The sequence below is a fragment of the Drosophila sechellia genome, chromosome 4 (assembly GCF_004382195.2).
Source record: "Drosophila sechellia strain sech25 chromosome 4, ASM438219v1, whole genome shotgun sequence".
Taxonomy (NCBI): Eukaryota; Metazoa; Arthropoda; class Insecta; order Diptera; family Drosophilidae; genus Drosophila; species Drosophila sechellia.
The window spans coordinates 433490-454885 of record NC_045953.1 but is presented as its reverse complement, the minus strand read 5'-3'; the positions used below and the strand labels follow the sequence as shown (position 1 = coordinate 454885).

The following is a 21396-nucleotide window of genomic DNA, read 5'->3' as shown; positions in this document are numbered from 1 at the left end:
TTTGTTTACACAAATATTTAGTAAGTATTCTCCGAATCTATAAATACTTGTGCGTAGCAGCGTAATGTCTGTTTTGAAGGAGTACGCACGCTAGAAATTACAATTACTTTTATTATTGATTTATTGATTTTATTCAGGCGCTGGCGCAACCATTGTGGCAGTGTTGACCAGTCAGCTTTTTTTCCTAAAAACTGTGTACTAATAAACTATGTATATGTAGTTGTTCCCAAAAGCGAATTGTAATAAACATATAGCATAGTAAGTTAGTGATTATACATTTGGGATTTTTATTTGCAAAGCAAATTTTTAAAGTTGTTTTTTGATATTTTTTATACATAATTCTTAATACTATACATTTATACAGTTAAAATCTTTTGCTAAAGTAACTTTCAACCGAAACCGACAGTAAGTGATGCTTTTCAAGAATGCACACTCTTATGAGCTTCTTCACTGCTGTTGCAATCACCTTTCTAAAAACAATTTAAACAAAGTTAGCTCCATATATATGCTAAAATACTAAGCTGTTTAACATGCATATATTTTTGTTTTCCAAAAACCACAGTTGATGTTGTATACTTTTTATTGAATAAATCATCATTCATAAATCATCATAAATCAAAATAAAATCATTTTGCTTGTGTATTTTTCTTTCCGCCGTCTGATGGCAACGCACCACAGCATGGTCAGGTCAGCTTATGACGTCGCTGACGGCTGAGAAAGCCATCAATTTACCATCAATATTTGTATAAATAATTCATAATATTCAGACGATTCGGCTCCCCTAAATAAAACTACTTATTTTTCTTATTCCCAAAAAAACAAATGATTTCCATACAAAGCATGGAGCATAAATGTTTGCGTTAACTAAATTTTGTTGACCAAAATTGTGTGCCGATGTAGGTTTTAATGAATAGAAAATATATTTAAATAAATTGAATTCCTAAAATAATTTAAGTTTAAGATTAGTTACTTATATTTTACGCGATAAATCAAAAATAATGTCAGCCAATGGTGTTCCGAGAAATAAATGACATACTCGAAAAATATAAAGTTGGAGTTACAGATATAAAAAAATGCCCAGTACGATTTTCACATATTTGCTTACCCTGCAAACACTGTTCTATTGTTTCCAAATCTAAGTGGAACTTTAGGCGTGACAAACTTATTTTGAAAAATTAGCATTGATTCTTAAAATTGTGACACTTGACTTGCTTCTAATGTGCCTGCTTACATTAAACCTGAATAAATGTAACAATGTAACAAACATTACTAGGTTATTAAAATATTTAAGCAAATTTATATTTGTACTCTATTGATTCCCTGTTGATATCTTGGAACTAAATCTTGGAACCAATAATGGAAATAATAATTCTTGCGAATCGTTAATGGACTGGAACACGGTGCGATATTTCAACTTACTACAGATCATTCCAAAGAAACAGTTGGGAAATGAAAACGCTGCGATGTTCTAATTTAAACAACTACCATTAGTCTGCGCCTTAAGAAAAAAATGCTTAAGCTTAATGTATTATAAATTTTCATTTTCTGCAAAATTTTGATGAATAAATAAGTTATGATGGAGTACATTCAAATTTGTTTTTTTTTTTAGATAAGTGACTGTGACATTAGATAATAACAATTTCACACAGATACCAATATATCCGTCCCATGTTTGAATTGAAAATTTTCAAGTTAATTAAAATTATAATCGATTTTTAGAAAACCTTTTTGAGGCAAAACATAATTCTTAACTGGCTATTACTCAGCCGGTTTTTGTTAATATGAAATGGGAAAAAATCAAATTACTTTCGACAAGTGTGGACGTGGCAGTTTTGAGTGGCTTTTGTGTGTTTCTCAGACAAATATAAAGTATATAACTATATACTTTATAATATACATACATATGTTATATACATATAACTATCCTGCTCAAGTATATATATATTTAACTCAAAGTATTAACTGTGTATATTAACTGTGAGAAGAAGACAACAACGCCGGTTGTTAAGATATTTATAAGAGTTGCGCGATGTCCCTGTTATCGAGCAAATATAGATAATAAAAAGAAATAAACGGAACTAAAACGAAACTTTTCCAACCAATATGAAGAAATATATTAGCTCAAATTAGATATGATATTTTGCGGAACAACGGGGACCCACACATGCAAATGCGTCGAATTAATTCAAAATAAAATAAATATGGGATTGCTGACTGAGCTTAATGAAGTTCAGTGGGTCTTGCTTATAGGGTCTTATTTGAGTAGTGGATGTTGTATGGAATACCCTGATTATTTATGACTTAAAGCTACCAGATCTATAATTCTAGTATGATTGAAATAATTGGACCAACTTTGGTTTGTTCGAATTATCGCGGTCTGGTCACATATAAGAGCAGTAATTACATTTTTTATATATATTAGATTGTTTCTCTTATTATGCGAGCTAATATGTTTATTTCAAAGAATGTTGGCAATTTTCGACTCCTGCTAACATAACGCACGGTTAAAGTAGGAACACTTGGGTCTCCACGCCCACAATTACTTCAGCTTTATACGATGGTCGCAAGTGTTATTGCATTTGCACATATACATAAAATTGTGGCATAGGATAGGAGAATTCCACATACAGAAATAAAATAAAACAATATAAAGTGATAAAAATGATATAAGCGAATGCACGTGAGTGGTTGAGTGCGTGCGTAAAAGCAGTAAAACGATGGATTTTAATTACGACTCGAGCAATTAGACACACAAGGGATCTTAGGAAGGTCGATTTGAAGGAATTCGATTTCTACGATGCTCTCGACAACAATGCCCCGCAGTCCGCAACCAAACTCCGATGCCTCCTCAACAAGTGCATCTGGATCAAATCCTGGAGTAGCGATCGGAAATGGGGATTCGGCGGGGAGCAGAAGTTCTCCAAAGACCCTTAAAAGCGAACCCTTTTCTACTCTGTCGCCGGGTGAGACTTGTATTGATTTTTCTTTGTGAGGAATTATAACAACTCTCCGTGTTTCCAGATCAAATAAAAGTGACGCCAGACGAAGGTACAGAGAAAAACGGACTATCAACTACTGATAAAGCTGCAACTGGAGGACTCCCAGGCGGTGGAAATAATCTGCCTGAGGGACAAACTATGCTAAGGCAGAACTCAACGAGCACCATCAACTCGTGCCTAGTCGCTTCACCACAAAACTCCAGTGAACACTCGAATAGCAGCAATGTGTCTGCTACAGTGGGCCTTACTCAGATGGTAGATTGTGACGAGCAATCGAAGAAAAACAAATGTAGTGTGAAGGACGAGGAAGCTGGTAAGACTGTCTTACAAATTGTTAAAAAAAAAAAAAATAAAAATGAATTGGCGTTTACCTTGGTTAATCATTTAATTGTTTTTTCCTCGCAATGCGTACAATTTTAGTTTTAAACTTGTAATCTTGACTAAAGCTTGCGAATCTCGGATCAAAACAGACTAGGATCCGTATTTAAGGACATAAAATTATTAAAACATCTTGATGGAACACATATCATGGATATACTTAAACATCTCAAGAAAGACATCAAATTGGATCAACTAATGATCAGTTTGGGAAAAAATGGCTATACTTTCTAGAAAATATTAATTTAAAAACTTTCTGAGTAGAATGATATGACAGTCACAATAGTTTTCTAGTTAAAACGATAAAGCATTTTGAATAGACGTGTTGTAAAAGCGCATTTTAACAAGATAAATAAAAGTAACCATCAATGTCCCATTTCAGAAATAGGTTCTAATAAAGCAAAAGGTCAAGCAGCTGGTGGCGGCTGCGAAACAGGTTCTACATCCAGTTTGACTGTCAAGGAAGAACCCACCGATGTCTTAGGCAGTTTGGTAAATTTGAAAAAAGAAGAAAGAGAAAATCATTCGCCAACGATGTCCCCTGTTGGTTTCGGTTCAATTGGTAATGCACAGGACAACTCCGCAACGCCGGGTAAGTTTTAAGAGATCCGTATAAAGCTTTGGCTTTTGTGCGCTCTTTCTAATTTTCTCCTTTTATCTGGGTAATTGATAGTCAAAGAACTATTATATCGTTATCTCCTGCCTTTTAATTTGATCTTAATTAAGAAATAAAATTTATTAATTAACAGGAATTGAAATATCTTCTGAATTAGGGCATACCCTTCCACACATCAGAAATCATTGTAAACGAGAGTGTGCTACTGTATGCTACCAAAAATGATTAGTTTAGAAAAATGGGTGTCGTTTTGCAGGAAGTATTCGTTTTAAAGGATATGTGATTATTTTATTATTAGAAAAATGGGAGTCGTTTTGCAGGAAGTATTCGTTTTAAAGGATATGTGATTATTTTATTAAACCCTTTCAATCGGGACCACATTTGTTTGACGACTTTTTGGAAAAACAAATGGTTTAGATGGTTTAAAACAGAATTACACGGTTTCAAATACTAAACCATGTTTTTGATTTAATTTGGATTGAATGAGAAATTGTGACATTATAGTTAAAATGTTTCATTCCATTAAGGTCAGACAACCACAGCAGATTTTCATTTCTGCGCATATATATAGAATTCGCCTTCACACAATCTTTTGGAGCGCTTCACCACTACGTGGAGTTCCGCACACAGTGATTTTTGTATAGATTATTTCCGAGTTATACTAATTTTTTATGGTGTATTTTAATAAATATCTTATTTATTTATTTTACTTAGTTAAAATAGAAAGAATTACAAGCGACAGTACCACGGAAAAAAAAGGATCGTCCTTGATAATAAATAATGACGAAATGAGCATGGAAGGCTGCAATCCGTTGAATCCCGATTTTATCAATGAATCTTTAAATAATCCTCCAATTTCGAGCATATTAGTAAGTGGAGTAGGACCAGTACCCGGAATCGGAGTTGGAACCGGGGCGGGGAATTTATTGACTGCCAACGCCAATGGAATCTCTTCGGGTAGCAGTAATTGCTTGGATTACATGCAACAGCAAAATCACATCTTCGTGTTTTCAACTCAGCTGGCCAACAAAGGGGCCGAATCAGTTTTAAGCGGTCAATTTCAAACTATTATTGCTTATCACTGTACTCAGCCTGCGACAAAAAGCTTCCTGGAAGACTTTTTTATGAAAAACCCTCTAAAGATTAACAAGTTACAGCGGCACAATGCCGTTGGAATGCCATGGATAGGCATGGGGCAGGTTGGAGTGACTCCTCCTAATTCTGTAGCAAAGATAACACAACAGCAGCCTCATTCAAAGACCGTTGGCCTATTGAAACCCCAATTCAATCAACATGAAAACAGCAAACGTAGTACTGTAAGCGCGCCTAGCAACACTTTTGTCGACCAGTCTGATCCTATGGGCAATGAAACTGATTTGATGTGCTGGGATGGCGGATCCTCAAATACCAATAGGTCTGGACATAACTCACGAAATCATGTAGACAGTATCAGTACATCCAGCGAGTCACAGGCAATAAAGATACTAGAAGCAGCTGGCGTTGATTTGGGACAGGTCACAAAAGGAAGCGATCCAGGTCTGACGACTGAAAACAACATTGTATCACTGCAAGGAGTTAAGGTTCCAGACGAAAACCTTACACCACAGCAGCGGCAACATCGGGAAGAACAGTTGGCAAAAATAAAAAAAATGAATCAATTTCTTTTTCCTGAAAATGAGAATTCAGTAGGAGCTAATGTAAGCTCACAGATAACAAAAATTCCAGGAGATTTAATGGGCATGTCGGGTGGCGGAGGCGGATCTATTATAAATACGACGATGCGACAACAGCATATGCCAGGTAACGCAAAATCTGAGCTCTTATCGGCGACAAGTTCAGGACTTTCGGAAGATGTAATGCATCCAGGGGATGTTATATCAGATATGGGTGCCGTAATAGGATGTAATAATAATCAAAAAACAAGCGTGCAATGTGGATCTGGAGTAGGAGTTGTCACTGGAACAACTGTAGCTGGAATAAATGTCAATATGCATTGCTCAAGCTCTGGCGCCCCGAATGGCAATATGATGGGAAACTCTACGGATATGCTAGCTTCGTTTGGCAACACAAGCTGCAACGCCATCGGAACAGCACCAGATATGTCTAAGGATGTTCTAAATCAAGATAGCCGAAACCATTCACATCAAGGGGGAGTTGCTCAAATGGAGTGGTCAAAGATTCAACATCAATTTTTCGAAGAACGCCTCAAGGGGGGCAAGCCCAGACAAGTCACTGGAACTGTAGTAACACAACAGCAAACCCCTTCTGGAACTGGTGGAAACTCGTCAAACAGCCAGGTGCGACCCCTGCAAGGTCCTCCACCTCCTTATCACTCCACCCAACGATCTGCGTCAGTACCAATAGCCACCCAATCGCCCAATCCCTCGAGTCCAAACAATCTATCTCTCCCGTCACCGCGTACAACCGCAGCAGTCATGGGCTTGCCGACCAACTCTCCTAGTATGGATGGAACAGGATCATTATCTGGATCTGCTCCACAAGCTAATACTTCGGCGGTCCAGGCAGGCACAACAACAGTGCTCTCAGCAAACAAGAACTGTTTTCAGGCAGACACCCCATCGCCGTCAAATCAAAATCGTAGTAGAAATACCGGATCGTCAAGCGTTCTTACGCATAACTTAAACAGCAACCCAAGTACCCCCTTATCTCATCTATCCCCAAAGGAATTTGAGTCTTTCGGTCAGTCCTCTGCTGGTATGTTATATTTGTTGATTTTTTTTAAGACAAATCAAATATGAATTACGTTTAAAATAAGATTATACATTACATAACCCGGACATTTGATAAAAAAAATATTAAGGGCTTATAAGTGTATAATTATTATCTGGAAATAAATGATTTTCTGGACCGCAAATCCATTTTTTGAATCCAATTTCTACAGTGATGATTTAGAGATAATCTTCTATTACTATTACTATTAAACATAAAAATTCATATCGGGTTAATTCAAAATCGCTATTATTTAATAAGAAACTAAAAATATGTTTATTATAATATTTCTACAGGTGATAATATAAAAAGTAGGCGACCAAGCCCACAGGGTCAGCGGTCACCAACAAATAGTCTAATAGAAGCAAATAAAGATGTAAGATTTGCTGCCTCCAGTCCTGGTGTAATTTTTAACCCACATCCACATATGCAAAGCAATTCAAATTCAGCATTAAACGCCTATAAAATAGGCTCTACCAATATACAGATGGAGGTAATATTTAAATATTTTATTTAATGATTTTGTGTTTTAATTTATCATCTTTTTCAGCGTCAAACATCAGCACAAGGTGGATCCGTACAATTTACTCGGCGCTCCGATAATATTCCGCTAAATCCCAATAGCGGCAATCGGCCGCCGCCAAACAAGATGACTCAAAACTTCGATCCAATCTCTTCTTTGGCACAAATGTCCCAACAACTAACAAGTTGCGTGTCCAGCATGGGTAGTCCAGCCGGAACTGGTGGTATGACGATGATGGGGGGTCCGGGACCGTCCGACATCAATATTGAGCATGGAATGATTTCGGGACTAGATGGATCAGGAATAGATGCCATAAATCAAAATAACTGTCATTCAATGAATGTCGTAATGAACTCAATGGGTCCCCGAATGCTGAATCCTAAAATGTGCGTCCCAGGCGGTCCAAATGGACCGCCCGGCTTTAATCCTAATTCCCCCAATGGTGGATTAAGAGAGAATTCCATAGGGTCTGCTTCAATATCTGGCTGTGGGTCAGCAAACTCTCCAAACTTTCAAGGGGTTGTGCCACCTGGTGCCCGAATGATGGGTCGAATGCCAGTCAATTTTGGTTCGAATTTCAATCCGAATATTCAGGTAAAGGCGAGTACCCCAAATACCATACAATACATGCCAGTAAGGGCACAGAACGCCAATAACAATAACAACAATGGAGCTAATAATGTGCGAATGCCACCTAGTCTGGAATTTTTGCAGAGGTACGCAAACCCTCAAATGGTTCCTGTAGGCAATGGGTCGCAAATATGCCCACCATCAGCCTGCGACGGTACTCCTGGAATGCCCGGAATGATGGTGGGACCAGGAGCAGGAGCGATGCTAATGAATTCTTCCGGAGAGCAACACCAGAACAAGATCACAAACAATCCTGGGGCAAGCAATGGCATTAACTTCTTTCAGAATTGCAATCAAATGTCTATTGTTGACGAAGAGGGTGGATTACCCGGCCATGACGGATCAATGAATATTGGTCAACCATCTATGATAAGGGGCATGCGTCCACATGCCATGCGGCCAAATGTAATGGGTGCGCGGATGCAACCCGTTAACAGGCAAATTCAGTTTGCACAGTCATCGGATGGTCTTGATCCATCCATAGGGGATCCATCATCATTTTTCAACAACGCTTCCTGCAACAGCGCTGGACCACACATGTTTGCATCATCACAACAGGCCAATCAGCCTAAGACACAACACCTGAAAAACATACCTAGTGGTATGTGTCAAAACCAACCGGGACTGGCAGTGGCACAAGGGCAGATCCAACTACAGGGGCAAGGACAGGCGCAGGGTCAGTCTTTAATTGGACCTACTAATTTAATGTCAAATGCAGGAAGTGTTAGTGCTACTAACGGCGTCTCTGGCATCAATTTCGTAGGTCCCTCTTCTACGGACCTGAAGTATGCCCAGCAATATCATAGTTTTCAGCAGCAGTTGTATGCTACCAACACCAGAAGTCAACAACAACAGCATATGCACCAGCAGCACCAGAGCAACATGATAACAATGCCGCCGAATTTATCACCAAATCCAACGTTCTTTGTCAACAAATAAACGTCTAAATTTTTGCCGCCCTCGCCATGTATTGTTTACTAGTCTCCAAATTAAGACATGCATCTCTAGATAAGATTTTTGAAGCTTATTTACGTAGGTGTTTTTACAACGGAGAAAATAAACGTTTGGATATGCAAATGATAACGTTGGAAACAACATAATTTACTTGCAACTTTTAGAAGTAATGTCGAAGTTAAATGTAGAATCTGTAGTTTAACATAATAGGTCATCTGTACAAATAATTAAACATCGAAATTTTAGTTACCAGCAGCTATTTTCTGTTATGATTTAATATGTGTGCTGCTCTCTCTGTGTTAAATTAAATTAAAATATATATAGAAATGTAAAACGCTATTGATATATATTGCTCTCAACTGTATTGTAATCAATATTAAGAGAACTGTAAATTCTTCCATATAAAGGTATTGAAAAAAGCACTGTGTTTACTTTTGTGCTTATTTTTAAAGAATGGAAACAGACCTTGTTCGCTGGGATTATAACCATCTTTCGCTGCAAAATTGAGAGTCTCCGCTGTTATTATACATTATTATAAATTTCAAACAGAAGTATTTACAGGAAATGGCGGAGCCCTCGTTTGAAAAAAAGTGGTTTGCGCTGAAGTAAGTAGGGCTTAACGGATTCAATTGAATTGATCATACTGACTAGAAAAAAATTGTTTTTCCAGAAATGTGAGTGTATTACAGTTTTATACCTTACTCGTAGAGTAAAAGGGTGTACTAGATTCGTCCAAAAATATGCAACAGGTAGAATGAGGCCTAGAAATAGCAATCGTTGGAAAATCTAAATTCTGTACTTCAACGCGAAGGCGAAACTTCGTAATAACTTGTAGAGATAAAACGTATACTTGGTTGTTTGAAAAGTATGTAACACGTAGAACGTCGAGATCTACGAAACTATAAACGTCAGAAGATTGAGATTTGAGAAAGATCACATAGACAAAGAAGCCAACATATTTAAAAAAATTTTAAATCTTTATTCAACTCAATATTTTTGTCCCATTTTTTATTGGCTTGGCAGAAAAATGTATAAATTAGTAACGGATTGTCAGGGAACTCGACTATAGCGATATCTATTGTTTTTGTCGATTTTGTTAACATTTCTTTGAGAGAAATCCTAATATACTGTACGCTTAAGTGTTTTATTTGATCGATACTAAATCAACACCTGCACTTTTATCTGGCGTCATTGTCTTCTATGTCTTATTTATAGATTTTTGCGTAGAACTGCTGAGCACTGATATCGCCTGCGTCTTATATGTAGGTTTTGAAATTGACTTGTTTCTTGTTTCACAAGACGCCCAATAAACTTTTTAAATGGCAAGTGTACGTTGAGATTAAAGGAATGTCCAATATGACTAATTAATTTATACAGTGAGAAACCCAAATGGGAACCAGTGATGTCAACAAACGTCTGTTGTCCTTGAACTGTAACATGAAAGAGAACAAATTAAAATTCATTTAAAAGTTTTGTTGTATAAAAAGAAAAGAATTAATTAAATTTACGTATCCAGCCCAGTCGCTATAGATAGGTCCGTATGTCCAACTGTCTGTCCATCCACCCGTTTATAAGCTTAATAGACTGTCAGTTTTTAAGCTATCTACTAGTGTTGTGTCGTTCGTGAACGAACGAACTAAATTGAACTATTCACCAAACTGAACGAACGAACTATGTCTGCCTTTATAGTTCAATATAGTTCGATAGTTCAATTTAGTTCACTTAGTTCAATATAGTTCACTTAGTTCACGTCGTTCATTTTGATCTCTTACCCTGATCGTTCGTTCGTTGTTCACTTAGTTCGATAGGTCGGTCTGAGTTCACTTAGTTCGATAGGTCGGTCTGAGTTCACTTAGTTCGATAGGTTGGTCTTAGTTCATTTAGTTCGAAAGTTCGCTTATCGAATAAGCTGATTAATTTTCGCATACATTTAAAACTACGGTTTACAAGTTTGTGCGTATCTATGGCTTCAAAACGAAAGCATAGCAAAGTTTGGAATTTCTTTGATTCAGTGGATGAGAAGAGTGCTAAATGCAAATACTGCAAAACTGTGCTTAGTGTGGCTGGTGGATCGCAAGGAAACTTATCGCGTCACCTTAAAAATAAGCACCCAGCAGCTTTGGAGGAAACAAAGCGCCAAACCAATGAAAGCCGACAGGAAGCAAATGTAAACATAATATTTTGATTTATTCATTTAAGTAGGCTTACTAAATTCTAGATTTCTTTTAACATAGACTCCTCAGATAATTGGACCCCAACAGCAAGTAATAACTTCGTTCATTCAACGACCACCGGCTGCCGGGAAAGCTGAGAAAATTGATAGGCAACTAGTTCGTATGATTTCAAAAGGTCATCATGCATTGCGAATTGTAGAAGAGCCTGATTTCAAGCAGCTCATAGATGATGTGTCTAATTGCCCCGGATACAAGATGCCCACTCGAAAAACGCTGTCCAACGTGCTTCTTCCAAAGCTTCGGGACGAAATTGTTGGTAGCGTCAAAGAAAAAATGGAGCTGGCATCTGCAGTTTGTTTGACAACGGATTGTTGGACCTCTCTTGCAAATGAAAGTTATATTGCTGTTACAGCTCATTTTATTGAGAGTGAGGCAACTGTTATGAGCTCACATATGATTGCATGCGAGGCATTCGTTGAGCAGCACAGTGGTCAAAATCTGTGCGCATTTTTACAAAAAATAGCAGAAAGATGGAGTATAGAGAACAAAATATCTGCTGTGGTTTCCGATAATGCTGCAAATATTGTCAATGCCATTAAAACAGGAAATTGGCCACATATACCATGTTTTGCACATAGCTTGAACCTAATTGTGCAAAACGGACTCCGCGAAATCAGCGTTGTACAAAACAAAACTCATTGTGGAGTTTTTCAATCGTAGCACTTTCGGCCTTAAGAAGCTGAAGTCAACTCAAACCCAATTGAACTTGCCCGATCTCAAATTGATTCAAGATGTGTCAACTCGTTGGAATTCAACTTTTAAAATGCTAGAAAGGCTTGTTGTGTTGAAAGATGCTCTTATATTAACACTTTCTACTCTGCGTTCTGAATTAAACTTATCTCAGAATGAGTGGGCGATAGTAGAAGAGTTACTGCCTATATTAAAACCATTCATGGAGGTAACAGAAGAAATATCAGCAGAAAAGAATGTAACCCTTTCAAAGGTTATAGTTCTTGCGATTTTGCTACAGAACTGTTTGAATAACAAAACGCCTAAGGATAAATGTGTTGCTGCACTTGTTGCAGTTCTAAAAGCTGAGATGAATCGACGATTTTGCAAGCTGGAAAGTAACGAACTCTACGCAGAGATTAACATTTTAGATCCTCGATTTAAAGGTCGTTGGTTCAAGTCAAAAGAAGAATACGAAAAAGCTGTTTGTAATCTTAAAAGGAAAGTAACTCCAATTCGTCTCAACAGCGAAAATTATGAATTCGAATCACCTGCGTTTGAAACTAATTCAGCCAATCAGAGTTCGGTTTGGTGTGATTTTGACAGTGAGTTCAAGAACACGACAAAGGCTGCAAACACTACCGGTTCTGCCGAGAAAGAGATGGAAAAATACCTCGAAGAGGAATTTATACCGAGGACTGCTGACCCTTTGGTTTGGTGGGAACAAAGAAAGAAATTGTATCCGCATCTATATTCTTACAGCCTTAAGCGACTATGCCTTATGGCTACATCAGTTCCTTGCGAACGCCTATTTTCAAGTGCTGGGGAAATCATCCGAAAAAGACGGATGCTACTAAAACCTAATAAAGTGGAAAATCTAATGTTCCTTCATAGCAACATGTAGATGGATCACAGGTATAAACATAATTTTATCATATGTTATTGAAAATGTTCCCTAATAAACTTCTCTATTCTCTTTTCAGAAATCAAATAAATGCATTAAAATTACTATATTATTATTATGTATAAGTGTTTTTGACATAAATTGAATAAATAATATTAATTTTCAATGACAGCATTGTATGAAATAAATTCATAACATTTTTTTTTTTTGAAGCACCTTTAAGCAAGTTTAAAAAATGAACGATTGAACTAAATGAACGACCTAGTTCATTGATTTTAAACGAACGAACGAACTTATTCCTCAAATTGAACTAGGATTACCCAACACTACTATCTACCACCAAAACCACCAAGGAAATCGATCTCCTAGGCAACAGCCGAGAGAGAATGCAATAGTCGAGTTCCCCGACTATCAGATACCCGTTACTCAGCTAGTGTGAATGCGAACACGCAATTTCATAATAAATAAAATTATGAAGAAGTATTCAAAACATTATAAAAAAGTTTTTGGTGGTTTTAGGACATTAGAGTGGGTGGGGCAAAAAGGCTTTTTTGCAAATCGATAGAAATTTACAAGACTAATACAAATGAGAAAAATAGATGACGGTTTGTGGGCGTTAGAGTGGGCGTGGTCAACAAACTTACGCTGCGTCTTTGTCTCTAGAATCTTTATGCTGAATCTCAACTTTCTAGCTTGTAGAGTTCCTGAGATCTCGACGTTCATACGGACAGACGCACATGGTTAGATCGATTCGGCTATTAATCCTGAACAAGAGTATATATACTTTATATGGTCGGAAACGCTTCCTTCTGCCTTTTACATACTTTTCAACGAATCTAGTATACCCTTTTACCAAAGACACTAGAATAACAAGATTCGTAAGGTCATACGATTTTTTTCACACGATTTTTTCGGGCTGGCTCTAGATTTTTGTTAACGAGCGAGAGAGCGGAGAGCTCTACAGCCAGCAGCTTTCTTCCACGCATACAGTGACATTTGACAAAATATGCTCTAAATTTATTAGTTCTTAGACTTGAAGTCTATTTTATTCATGATAAATTTTGTTTTTCAACCATTTAGTAATTAATTAGTAATAGCCGATGCCTATGTACATAATATCACAAAGTATATATTTCAAAAATTACTTTATATTAGACTAATTTTCATTGGACGTGTGTAAATTAGAGTATACATTTTTTAGTAAACATCGATTCTTAAGTGCTTATGATCGCACGTCGGCCCTCAAGATATCAAATTTGCATTTGCATAGGTGTGTATTATTTTTATGAAATATATTTATTTTTAAGTATTTCCTTTTTTTGGGAAATGTATATTATAAATTACAAAAGCTATAATAACAATTCCAGATCGCAACTTTATTCTTTTATAAGTTGAAATATTGATGAACTTAATGCTGTAAAAGGTACTGCACACAGTACCCTGTTGAAGTTTTGCAACAAAATTGGGCAAAACTCCATATAAATATGTAAATTCGTTTCTTGGATCAAAATGGATTTCGGCCCGAAAATCGTCTACCATCGCAAGTAAGCAAATTCTATTTTTACATTTTTTAAGCTCTCAATTTTACACGAGCGGAGAGAGGGCGATTTTAGCCACCACCAAAACAGTGACCACGCCAGTACTGATTTTGCACTATGCAGCTATGCGCAGAACTGATGATAACGAATGGAGTTGTCGGGTTTCACGGTCCTTAGCTTATGAAGACCGAACAGCAACCTTCTCGACCTCAGCTTCTTCATGTCTTGTTAGTCAATGTCGAAGTGGACTGTCTCAGAACGTTTAATTCGTCCACCAGTACAGTTCTGCAACTTGCGTTCGGAAATCTCGAGCTCTTATTATGACGGACACGGTGTCCATCACGCTCTTCATGCTTTATCAGATATGACCATGGATCTCAGATGTGACCCCTCTATCTTCTTTAATTTGCGTAAATATCGGCTATAAATGCTTTTATACTATCATTGAAAGTATGATAGCAGCTGCTAATGCTGTATTTTTTAAGGTACAAATATACTAAGCCGATACCAGTTTGTTTTCTTCTGAACTGTTCGGTGTATATTAAAAAAACCACGGATAAATACAGTATTATTTGGGACAATGATTGATGACTTCATAGTTGTTCCTTAACGTACATTATTAATGCATAGCTACTACCAATGACTCTAGAATTCTATTGTCTTGGTACTACACAGACAAATGATTCACCTTCATGTACACGCAAATAATCACTAATGTTAAATGTACCATATTTTCCCGGCCAGCTTAGGCAGGTGAGCCTTACTTGAAATTCTTAGCTCTTTTTCATGTTACATAGTGTGTAAAAGTGTTTCCCGAGAAGAAGAGTGTAAAGTTCCTTGACTGTTTTGGCGGCGTTTGGTGCTTCCTTAACCCTTTGTCTCGCGGCCATTCAGGGTTTTCTGTAGTTCCAAACAATATAAAGAATCACTTATCCTATCCGCCAACCTTTGACTTCCATGCAAATGTTTTAATCTCCGTGAATCATCTGACTACGTTTTGCTTTACATTTCTCTATCGTTCTCACTTCGACGGTCCTTATCTTATTGACAATCTCATGCCTTGTAGTTAGCCAGGAGTTGGCTTTTTAATTTATATACTCGCATTGAACAACTATACTTCTCTCAGAGAATTATCTCTATTGCATTTGTTTATTGACCAATCTTTAATAAACTTGTTGACATATGTGTACGGTCTTCCGCGGTGCACTCATGGATGTGACCAGTGCTTAATGAAGGCCCTATGTATTTGGATGGCAATAAAAACGTTTTCTATTAATATTGTTTTTTAAAATATTTATTATTTGTTTTTGAAAATTCCAAAACTGTTATGGTTTCTTAAATAATAATAAGGACAGCGTCTGTTGTATTCATACGCAGTACATGTTCTAGAAATAATCGGGAGAAGTCTTTATAGCTCAATTGTAGTGTGACACTTGTAGAATAAGGGTGTAGTCTTTTCGATGAAAAGTAAGTAACAGCAGAAGGAAGCGTTTCCGACACTATAAAATATATACATATATATGTACTTATATACATTCTTGATCATGATCATTAACGCTCGGGATCTATAAAAGCCAGAAAGTTAAGATTAGACATTCAGATTCTAGTGACGCCGAAGCTATGCAAGCTGGTTTCAGTATATTGCCACACCCACAAACCGCCCAAGTCTGCCACGCCACGATTTTTAATATTTATATTTATATTTATTTACTTTAACTCTACCAGAAACGGGTATAGACTTATTTTTTTTTAATAAAAAATTTTTATTATTTTGGTAATATGTTTCAATTCCTCATGTGTCATTTATGTATAAATTATATAACGTTTGCAAGGCGAGAACATCCTTAAAGAGCACCTCCTAATAGTTACTTAAGAGAAAAAATTAATTAAATACATATTCCAAGCAATAAACCGACCTTACTGTTATTTTAACCGCAACTGTACCTTTATGAATTAAAGTCATTACTCTAAAGTAATACTCTTAAATAACTGTTACAAAATATGTATACGAAATAAAGAAACAGCGATTGCAACGTTATTGAGTTGCCGAATCTGATTACGTTCTTGATGGGGGTGAGTATTCTGGAAATGAAAGAAAACAAAATGGTTGGCCGAACGAACATTCGTTGGAACCATCCACAGTACAAATACAAATCCACCCTCATTTTGCGGAAGAGTTTTGCACTTACAAAAACAAAAATAAGAAAAAGAAGAAAGCTGACAAATGGGACACTCCTATTTCTGCAAACTAAACAAAATGGTGTAGAGAAATGATAAATATGTACATAAATTGTTTAAGGAACACTTGTTTGGAAATGCCAATTCCTAAAATGTGTATTATTTACATACATAAGTATTATAAAGGACGTTTTGTGTGTAAAGAAGTATATTGAACAAAATCTGACTTTGAAATTTACATAAAACCAGAAAACTTGCATGTTGTAGAAGAAAAATTATTTTCTTAACTCTTGATCCTGAACACGCCATTTGTATGTATAATAGTATAATATATAATTATATATATGAAAGATATTTGAATGATATTCACATTGGCTTTATAGACCAATTTTTGGTTTTGAAAATAAATTGTTACCATCTTTATAGAGCTAACTGGCTAAGTTAACTGGGACGTCTTTTAAACATGCTGATTTTTATAATTTTTCAATTCCTGTTTCGTAGTATTACATTTTTATGATTAGGTGCCAATAATGCGAAACATATAGGCAAATGTCTAATTAAATGCAATTATAGTTTACATGATTTTGCTGACTATTCTTATGGAAGTAATACCTGTGCGCACCTATTTTAGGGCTAATGCGAGCTGCTATTTAAATTTTTGAGCAAATCTATAAATTCTTAAAGAAGTAAATTTATAAAAGTATTTGAAATTTGTTAATTAGAATTACCAAACCCACGTTCAAAATTATTGAAATATGATCTTTTGGAATCTGTTAAAAGTTAATCTGTTAAAATTTTCAGCACTGCATGCTGCTTGCATGTCCCTATATATTTCCCACTTCCTTAAGCTGATTAATTAGTATATAATAGTCTCGGCCATCGACTAAAAGCGTTCTCCCTTGACTTCACTGGAATATAACTTTTTAATAACTGATAGCAATCGGAAGCCAAGTTTATTTGTGTACTTTGTATCCATTCTAGTACATTCTTGTTATAATACGACCCTAGCACTAATTCCCATTTTTTATGAATATAATAACCCGGGTCTTAGATCGGTTTTACACGAATTAGAATTCACTACGAGTATTAGACTTATATTCCAGCTTTCAATAGGTATCAATATTCTGCAACACAAGCGTATGTTGATAAGGCACGTCATTCATCCTCCTCCACACATGTTTGCGATAGCTCCTTTGAAACTCAACTGCGGCGGTACGAAGCGAAACACTAAGTGAGACAATGTAAGGGAAAACTGTTTGCCAAAAGCAACTGAGACTTCATATTCACATGTGAGAGCGGATGTGTGGTGAGTTGCGCTACGGAAAACCATGCTCGGGACAAGGGGTAAAGGAGAAGAGCAGCGCAGGACATTTAGAAAGGCTCGATTGTTGCATATGTCTGATTTGAGACCCAACAGAACCAGTCTGACCAGTTTATAGCGGTCCTGATTCCAGTTGCCGAAGGTCGGACGCTTATGCAAATTTAAACCAACTGACCCAACCCCAACTCGCATGGCCATCTGGCTCGGCCTTGCCCAACCCGACTACCCAGCTAACCCAACCCCGTTTGCTGTTCCGAACTGATTTGGCTTAGCGTGAGAAAACCAGTTTCCTCGATGTGTTCCGTCCCCTTGGTCAGACCATCAAGTGTCCGGTAACCTAACGTCCAGAATGAGGACTAGGAGCAGGAAAACGACACAGTCATAGGAAGACCGGAGCGCAGCTGCAAGCCGGAGTTCTTCATGAACGACATTGACTCAGTGACGCACATAAGAGTCAGTGGGGTTGGTTATTTCCAGTTCAAGATCTCGTCATTTGCATATGAAGGTATCGTGCCAACAAGAACAACAAACGATCCCTACTGAGAGTTGTCAGCGCCTTGGACGAGCCAAGCTTTGGGCGAAGCAGTTTCAGAGTGTCCCTACCCCTTGTTTGTTTTTTTTTAAACAGAGTCACTTGTTATCTAGTCAATAATGTTTATTCAACAGAGGAGGAAAATCGCCCTTTCCAGGACCACTGTACAAAATTATACGCGACTGTACCAAGAACATCATTAGTGAAGTCTTCTTTCGGTATTTACTCCTGCCCGCTATCGAATAGCCATCCATCCCATTTCCCGTCCCCAGCACTTTCTTCTTCCTTGGCCTTGCTTTCCATCCATTCCTCTCCTTGCGCAAGACGATGATTTAAAAATTTAATGCCTCGCGGCTATTAATGAAAGAAAATGCTCGCGTAATAAAACAAAACGCAATTCTGGGCCAAGTCGGCATGGGGGTGGAAATGGACCTTAGAATTGAGTAGCGATGGTGGGCGGTGGTGGTGATGTTGGTGGGTGTGGGTGTTCGCTGTTCGGTTGTCCAAATGGGCCGGGCTGATAGAAAATGGGACGCGGGAAAGCGCCGGTATTGGAGGCGAGAAAAATCAAAAGAAAAGAAATAAACATGGCGCGTGTTTGCAAAAAAAAAAAACAAATTTTAAATTCAAATATTGATGATAATGGCGTGGAAGCATAGCTCAGCGCTATCGTAATGCGATGGAAACCGATTTTCTTTGGTAGAGGCAGTGCCCTCGAAGGGGGTTTTTGGAAGGATTCTGATTCTAATAGATGGAAGGATTGAGAGTGTAGGAGTATAGCTTCTGGGGTCTGGGTCTTAAAAGGTTCACGACGCAACTCTTGAATGGTGGTTGCTTTTCGTGATATTTAAATTATTTTCTCTAGATTTCTTAAACACGCCCAATGGGATACAAAGCCAAACGTGGACGAATTTTTACAACTTAACCCCAGTTAAAGATATTTTATAGCAGTATAACATACTTGTGGATAAACACGAATGATGTTTGATCGTAGAACACTCTGGTAGCAATAGTAATTGGAATTCGCGCCTAGAAAACATTTTATAATTCAACTTTACGACTTTTTTTCCTATTTTTATTCAAGTCAACAAAACAGTATTAAAACACGAAATATTTATTTTTTACATATCCAATTTTAAATGATTTTCGTAACTCAGAGTGCAAATTTTAGAAATTCGACAACATTGGTTTAGGGCGATATTTTCATCAATTTAATAAATGATCAGATAATGATAGAGACTATATTTTTAATATTAATATAACTGATGCGGTTAGACTCGCGACTTATTAATGGTATTTTGGTGTCAAATACAAAGTTTTATAACAGACAGTCCCTTGAAATTTATATTTTAATTAGTTAATAAATAGATAATAATTATTATTTTCAAATATTCAAGTTAAAAAATATATTAAAATAATATATATATATTGGAGAGAGAATGAGCGAAGAAATTATAAGAACTAGGGGAAAGCTTTTGTTCTTTTCCCTTAAGAGAGATGTGGGAAATTTAGACACGAAAATCATGGAAATTAAAAGGGGAAAAATTAAGGAGAAATGTGTTTTTGTTCTTCTTCTTTAAGAGAGATAAAGGAAATTTAGGAAAAGGAAGTAATTTGCCTAATGGTAGGAAGTCATAGCACCATTGCAGTTAACGTTGATAAGGCCCAGTCGTCAAATTTTTCTTTAAAAGATATCGGGCTTAAATATGAGTAAAATTTATAAATAAAATTATATATTAAATATTTATGTCGTAGAAAATCATGATGAAGTCTGTTTACCATCTACCAAAATCACAGTTATTCATGCAAAATTGAGTAATATCATGATGTTACAATACATACAAAATTCAAAGCGTTATTCAGTCATTAGATAGATTTTCGTTTCCTAACTTGTTTCGTAAATTGTGTATTGACTCTAATTAATATTCCAATTGGACAGATAATCTCCAATTGGGTTAAGGTGGCACCTATTTGTGAAAAGTAAATGTACATTTTGCTGCATGTTAACAGCATGTTTATATTATTCAAGACTAAGCTTTTAAAATACAGAGAATTTTTAAGCACGATTTTTGCTCTTCTCATTTTTATTTACTTAGTTATCACTCTTAACTGTCTTTCTACAGAAAGCGACATCTTGTGTCAAGTAGATGGGATATTGCGTTCAACCACCAGATGGTGCTTGCTTCCTTTTAGATGTATAGTTTTCATAATTTACATCACACACACGACGCATTTTGACATTACCTGTTTTTGTCTACTGAAGACATAATACAAACGTAAAGTTTAAAAGCCCAGCTTAATTCGTTCAAATTCTTCGTATATCTATGAAATATTTTTTTTTCGATAATGCAGCTCGTATATTAGGCTCTTATTTAAGTTCTAGTTGTGGACTTACTTAAAAAAAAGTACCACTTTCTGTCAATTCTCGATTTAGTCGATTTTTACTCCAAATATTTCGTCGTATACTTCAGAATAGACAGCAAGTCTACATGTTTTTAAACTCGACCATGAAAGTCGTGTCATTAGCTTCAATGCCAAATAATATATAGAATATATATGTGTGTCGAATATCGCCTTCAGGTATAAGCATTCAATCAACAATAATAAAATAATACTAACAATAACAGATAATATATTTTGAGACGATTATTATCAGAATTGATAATTGATCGTAACTCTTCATCATTTCGCTGTCATAGGAATGCCTGTAAAATGTACGTCCTCCGTTTATTATCATAAAACGTTCTAATTCTAACCAGTTTTTAAACTATATACGTACTCTTTAAACCCGACTATTTTAAGTATTTATGTTCCTGATCAGGATCTCCATTTAGTTTTGGCGGCACGTTATTACGTTTTTAAATTATATCGGTTCAAAACGACATATTTTTCAAGTCGTTCAAGTATATATTCTTAAAAATTATTTTAATAAATGGGAGCTTACATTGGGGAATTGGGTTAACGGGGAATGGGGAAACATGGTAATTGGGTGTTTGGTGGCTTTAAAATTTCGTGTAGTATTCTGTATTAGCGCTTTTGGGGCTGAAGACAAAATGATGTAAAATCGGGGTATGACTTTTGAATAAAGTTTATAAATATAGTTTACTTTTCGAACCGATAAAATTTGGCACTCAGGACAATTCCAGTTTAAAACACCAACATTTACATTTGAATATGTATACTAGTTTAT

General features: G+C 36.4%; 2 protein-coding genes and 1 long non-coding RNA gene across 4 annotated transcripts; 2 read left to right on the top strand and 1 right to left on the bottom strand.

Annotated features, from left to right (window-relative positions):
- Positions 1–2797: 2797 nt before the first annotated feature.
- LOC6619458 (protein BCL9 homolog) lies at positions 2798–9169 on the top strand. The gene is made up of 6 exons (XM_032723783.1): positions 2798–2963; positions 3022–3312; positions 3760–3969; positions 4708–6708; positions 7020–7216; positions 7274–9169. Exons 1-6 carry the CDS (start codon positions 2798–2800, stop codon positions 8813–8815), a joined length of 4407 nt encoding a protein of 1468 aa, XP_032579674.1. The 3' UTR covers positions 8816–9169.
- A 621-nt stretch (positions 9170–9790) lies between these two features.
- Positions 9791–10430, bottom strand: LOC116801910. Its single transcript, XR_004362270.1, has 2 exons — positions 10339–10430; positions 9791–10260 (listed from the first exon to the last, which is right to left on the bottom strand). It is a non-coding gene; the product is annotated as an uncharacterized LOC116801910 (long non-coding RNA).
- Positions 10431–10588: 158 nt separating this feature from the next.
- Positions 10589–12825, top strand: LOC116801909 (zinc finger BED domain-containing protein 1-like). 2 transcript variants are annotated; one of them, XR_004362269.1, is made up of 4 exons: positions 10589–10666; positions 10843–10997; positions 11065–12648; positions 12717–12825. XR_004362269.1 is itself a non-coding variant. In XM_032723784.1 (2 exons), exons 1-2 carry the CDS (start codon positions 10794–10796, stop codon positions 11722–11724), a joined length of 864 nt encoding a protein of 287 aa, XP_032579675.1. In that variant the 5' UTR covers positions 10768–10793; the 3' UTR covers positions 11725–12683. The 2 variants fall into 2 exon arrangements, 1 of the variants encoding a protein (XP_032579675.1); XM_032723784.1 differs by lacking the exons at positions 10589–10666; positions 12717–12825 and having other exon boundaries at positions 10768–10997; positions 11065–12683.
- Positions 12826–21396: the final 8571 nt, after the last annotated feature.